Here is a 5728-nt window from a genome sequence, read left to right on the forward strand (position 1 = left end):
TGAGAGGCGGATCGGGCAAACAAAACACAAACGACAAAGTTTCCCATCACCCAAATCCCGTGGCGCTAATCTCAACCGCCAAATACCAAATCAACGGACACGATTCCCTACGCGCATTTTCCTTTTACACTCACGCGCTTCATCCAGCGGTTTCACAGATTCTTTAAAATCCGCGTGAAAAAGAATCTTTTTCCCCAAAATAATAATAATTTCAAAAGTGTGAGTTCATCGTCACGTATCCCATGCGCCTGAATATCGAGTGAGATTTCGTTTTGTTGCGAATAATATCATATCATAATAATAACCTACTCAATATCCTCTTCGTGCGTACGATTTAGGGCTCAGATCTCAATCGCTCATTCGCTGAAGGTAATTCGTTCGGTTATATGTTTAGTTTTTTGAATAATTTTGTTGTTGAAGAGTAATTGATGGTAGAATGGATGATTTGAAGGTTTTTTGATAATGAATTGTTGTTGTTTTGGTACCGTGTAGTGATTTTAAATATTTTTTATGTTCGTTGATGTATGTAGTGTACGGATCTTAATTGTTTATTCGGAAGGTCATTTTGTTGATTATACGTTTGGTTTATGAAGTTTTTGTTGTTTAATTGTAATTTATGTTAGAAATGATTATTTGAAGGTTTTTGGATCATGAATTGTTGTTGTTTTGGTATTGTGTAGTGATTTTAAATTTTCTTAATGCTCGTTGATGGAAAAAGTGTACAGGTCTCAATCGCTCATTCGGTGAATGTAATTTTGTTGACTATATGCTAGGTTTTGTGAGTTTAAGTGTTGTTGATGATAGAATGGATGATTTGAAGGTTTTTGGATTGATAGGTGTTGATGTTTTGGTACTGTGTAGTGATTTTAATGCTTGTTGATGTAAAAAAGCTGATAGGAGATGGTTGATGATATTGTGGTGAAAGGTCTAGATCTACGCGAACGTGTTTATTTTGTTTTTAATCGTGTTTGGAATGATGCTTAGTGTTTAGGATATGATTTATAAGAAAACTGTAAGTTTGTTTGTGTGAAGTGATGTTTAGGCCTGTTGTTGAGATTTTTGGAAGGAGATGATTTATGATATTGATTAGAAGAATGCTGTTCTAGATATATGTGATGCAGGACTGTTACAGTTGAGATTCACTTAGATTGGACATAGCATAGAAAATAATTTCAATTCGTAGTGGTTAGGATATGGTTCTCATGTAGTTTAATGCATCTATGCTTGTGACACCTTAGACAAATCTCATATCGTTATGTGCGGCTGTGTGTAGCATGTGTATATACACAGGATATAAAGAATGTTTTGCCTCAAATGCCTTAACGCGTTTTGGATGCATTGACTGTGAATGAGAGTATATCTCTATAGCTAAGTGTTCTTAAATGGGATCAATCCAATATGGCTGAGTTTTAATCGTGTAATCAAAATCAAATCTGTGAGTTGTTTATAGGCAAAATGGACAATAGTGACTGGTATTAGGATCGGATGCTACAACGCTCTTTGAGTATATAATTGTGTGTGATTGATTGTATTAACCATGGGCCATGTAATGAGTATCACTTTCTTGACTTCAAAACTAGTAGCATTTGTTAAATTTTTGTTAATAAAGGATTAGGATATTACATTATGCACCTGCTATTTAGCAAATAGATCAAAGTACTGATGTTAAACCTGTAAAATTGATCTATATTGATTGTTAATGTAATCATGTACGCATGATGTTGCAGGTAGATGCAGTGGACTGGTAACTATTAAAAATCTTGAGATCATTTTCTCTGTTATTCAGTTAGATCACATTACTCCTAAAATGGCATTTGCTACATCAAGTTTTTGGGGTCCTGTTACTTCGAGCACCGAATGGTGTGAACAAAATTACGTCTACTCGTCTTATATTGCTGAATTCTACAACACAATGTCAAATATCCCAAGCATTATTTTGTCATTTTTTGGGCTCGTGATCGCCTTGAGCCAGCGATTTGAGAAAAGATTTAGCATACTTCACGTCTCAAACATGATACTTGCCATTGGGAGCATGTTGTTTCATGCCACATTGCAACGTCTGTAAGTGTCCGCAATCCCACTTATTAAATTTTACATTGAAGTCTATAATTTGAACTGGGCGGTTCACAAGCCAAATCAGGCTCAACTAGGACTAAAAACTATTCGAGCCAGCTTGGCTCGGCTCGAAACCTCTCTAGGAGCCAACGAGCAAGCTTACCTTGGCTTGAAATTTGTACCGAGTTAGTTTGACTCAAGTTGATTTCTAGCAAGTTTGAAATATCTGAGACTGAATTTGAGAAACCAATTCGAAGTTGGAAATTCGACTCCGGGTTGGTTCGAATAAACCGTATTCTGAAAAAAAAGTAATATATGTGTAGTAAATACTAAATATATGTACCTGTTTATTAAAAATATAATTTTAATTAGAAAAATTAAATTTGGGTTGATTCGAATAAACCACATTATGAGATAAAAAAATATAATATATATAAGAAGTACAAACACGTGTTTTTTACCAAAAAAAAAGAAGAAAAAAGACAACAATTACATAATTTGAATTTTATTCAAAAACCAAATTTAGAATTTGGTTTCGATACTAACTCGGTTAAAAAAATATGATATCCGAATTCGAATTCGAATTCGCAATTCGATATTGGTTCGGTTCGATCTTCCGCTTTTTTTAACCGATTATCGACTTTATGGTCTATTTTAATAGAACCTCTTATTTGCATTCAGGCAGCAACAAGGTGATGAAACACCAATGGTTTGGGAAATGCTTTTGTATATCTACATTCTCTACTCACCCGATTGGCATTACAAGTCCACCATGCCCACTTTTTTATTCCTCTACGGTGCACTTTTCGCCATTTTTCATTCACAAATTCGTTTTGACATCGGTTTCAAAGTTCACTACATAATGCTTTGCCTTCTATGCATCCCAAGAATGTACAAATACTACATTCACACACAAGATAAACCCGCCAAACGAGTTGCAAAACTATACATTATCACATTATTAATCGGCCTCTCGTGTTGGATTTCTGATCGTTTGTTTTGTAAGAGTGTTTCTCGATGGCATGTTAATCCACAAGGTCATGCTTTGTGGCACTTATTCATGGCGTTCAACTCATATTTTGCAAACGAGTTTTTGATGTTTTGTCGGGCTCAGCAACGAGGGTGGAACCCGAGAATTGAACATTTTATGGGGTTGTTGCCGTATGTGAAAATTCAAAAACCGAAGGCCGAGTGAATGCTAGATACACAAGTTTAGTTTATGAGGAATCAATGCGGGTTAGTTTTAGTACAATTTGTTTATACATTAGTATCGATAGGGTTGTGCTTAAACCGGTCCAAACTGGGGAGACTTGGTGTGAACGTTGTGGTTTGGCTTTCGGTTCCTGTATTTTCGAAGAATCATGTTTTTGTGTTAGGTTTAGTTGGTGCAAATTTGTTTAAAGTAGAACTATATGAGTTTTATTTGTTTCATTATATAAAGAATGATGCTCTTGGTGATTTTATCATTATGTTACTTATGTATAATACAGAGCAACATTGATTCCTTCTAGCAGAGGTCTCAAAGCCGGCATTTTTTTAAACATCCGGTTATATGTCCAACATAAGCTATGTTTTACCGTATCCTGTTATTTAATGATATTAGTGGGGTCCATTGAGTTTTCTGGTTACGGTTATGTAAAAAAATGTTAACTTATAACTTGGTTAAAGAGCCATGCTTAAATTGCCAGACTCTATGGGAATGGTAGTTGTGATTCATGAAGGAAGGTTGATATGCAACTTAGTTTTCTTATGGACTGATTTTTATTTATATGTATGTCCATATAAGAAAGTGCTTATCCTCACCACAAGCTAAACTGTGAACCCGGTGGCGGAACTAGAGGTTTTAGGCTGGAGGGTCGTAATAGAAATGTTTTACGTTTGCCGGTATACATCAATAATTGATTTGTGCAAGGCTTGGTCACCAATAATTTCATCATCTAACAATTTAACCTCTTCTTGACTTATTCTATAGTTAATATGTATTGATATTCAATAGATTTTATTAAGTCTTAATAAAGCTTTTTTTCTTGGTGACTGAAGAAACACTAAGTGACCCCGGCAGATTATGGATAATCTTAGGGTTAAGTAGATGTTTCCCACGAGGGTTAGGTCCCAAAGATGGTTATTCTTCTTGACCTGCAAAACAGACACCGTGAGCTCGTCACTGAGAAGGGGGGTTCCTCTTTGTGACCACCATCCGGCGTGAGAATCAGACTAGATTGCTCTGAATATAAGTGTATATAGAGAGAAATAGCTAAAGATAAGATTATATGAGATGCCGATACCGTTCCAAGGTGTTGGAGTATTTATAGCCGAAGGTAGGTTTCCAAGCAGGTACGGCCAGCTGTATAATATTCCTTTTCCACCAACTATGGGCTATGTACGTGCCACGATGGGAGTTGGTGGGTAGGCAGCGGCTGATAGTGACATTTTGTACTAGAGCGTGCTCCTCCTCGTACTATTGTCGGTGAGCTGTCACCCTGTGATTGGTTCATGGGCTGCTTTGGTCAGATCTTGTCTATTTTGTCCATACCTTGGCAGGTATAGTACAAAAGATCTTCCAGAAGCGTACGGACTGGCTCTTTTGGGCGGGAATATTCCCGCCTTGCTCATTCCTTCAGGTGACATTGTTGAAGTTAAGAGTTAGTGCCTTATGCGTGTAGCCTTACCGTTAGTGCGGGTAGCCTTCCTTCTTGGCTTGTACCCATAGCTGCGGGAACAGGCAGGGTACTGTACCAAGGGAGGCTTTCCTGCGGGAACAGCTGGCTTACTGCGTGTAAGGTCTTCATCTTTGAGCATGGTGGGTCCTGCGGGACCAGTTAGTCTTTGCGCAGACGTACCTCTTCAAGGTGTGTCTTGCGGGTCCAACTGGGCTTTGCGGGGACCTACCTCTTCAAGTCCCCCCAGTCCATTGTTCTTCTCATGAATTATTAATAAGTGAGGTGAAATTTTGGACTTTAAGCAAGGGGTTTTAAAGAGATTTTTGTTATTTAAGGTTTTCCGTGGGGATTCTTCCCGCGGTTTTCCTAATGTCACTTGCAGAAATTCCCGACTTTTCTGCCTGATCTTTGGTTATGATGCGGGTAGGTGTTTAACCTCTTCGCAAGTAGGGAGTGTTGAATTTCACTTGTATAGACTCTTCACGAGGTTTTGGTAGTTTTGGACATAGTGATCAGTTATGTTAAAACTACCAATTCCACATTGAAGTTTCAAACAATCTAGTTCTCAACGTTCCCGTCATGCGGAGGTGTTATTTCCCTTTCCGCAAGCATGGCCCATAAGGTCCTTCTTGGCTTCAATTCCCTGCAAGTGCTAAGTATGTGAAGGGTTTCACCTTGACACTGTACCCGTATTTGTCTTATGGTTTTTTGCTTCCCAAGGTAAGGGGGTATATTCCATCTTATTTTTGAATCTTTTTGAAATTTGAAGAGTTGGTGAAAGGATAAGAACAGTCCAAACTGTTGAAGGGACGTTAGCGTCTTCTGACGGTTTCTTCGGGCAGTTCAGGATGTGCAGGAAGTTATGGCGACGTGGCAGTATATGGTCATTCCAGACGCTTTTTCAGGCGCGTGGGCGCGAATTTTACGGCACGCGTCTTGTCGACAGCCGTTGCCAGCTTGCTTTCCACGTGTCGTCATCTCATTGCACCTGCGCTCTTCTCTCTCCCCCACAT

General features: G+C 38.3%; 1 protein-coding gene across 1 annotated transcript; it reads left to right on the forward strand.

Annotated features, from left to right (window-relative positions):
* The first annotated feature begins 219 nt into the window (after positions 1–219).
* LOC143574966 (alkaline ceramidase-like) lies at positions 220–3521 on the forward strand. Its single transcript, XM_077059453.1, has 3 exons — positions 220–369; positions 1728–2061; positions 2737–3521. Exons 2-3 carry the CDS (start codon positions 1808–1810, stop codon positions 3248–3250), a joined length of 768 nt encoding a protein of 255 aa, XP_076915568.1. The 5' UTR covers positions 220–369; positions 1728–1807; the 3' UTR covers positions 3251–3521.
* Positions 3522–5728: the final 2207 nt, after the last annotated feature.

Source organism: Bidens hawaiensis, unplaced genomic scaffold, assembly GCF_021521415.1.
Source record: "Bidens hawaiensis isolate Kalapana, Puna unplaced genomic scaffold, B.hawaiensis_p1.1 tig00027229_1, whole genome shotgun sequence".
Taxonomy (NCBI): domain Eukaryota; kingdom Viridiplantae; phylum Streptophyta; class Magnoliopsida; order Asterales; family Asteraceae; genus Bidens; species Bidens hawaiensis.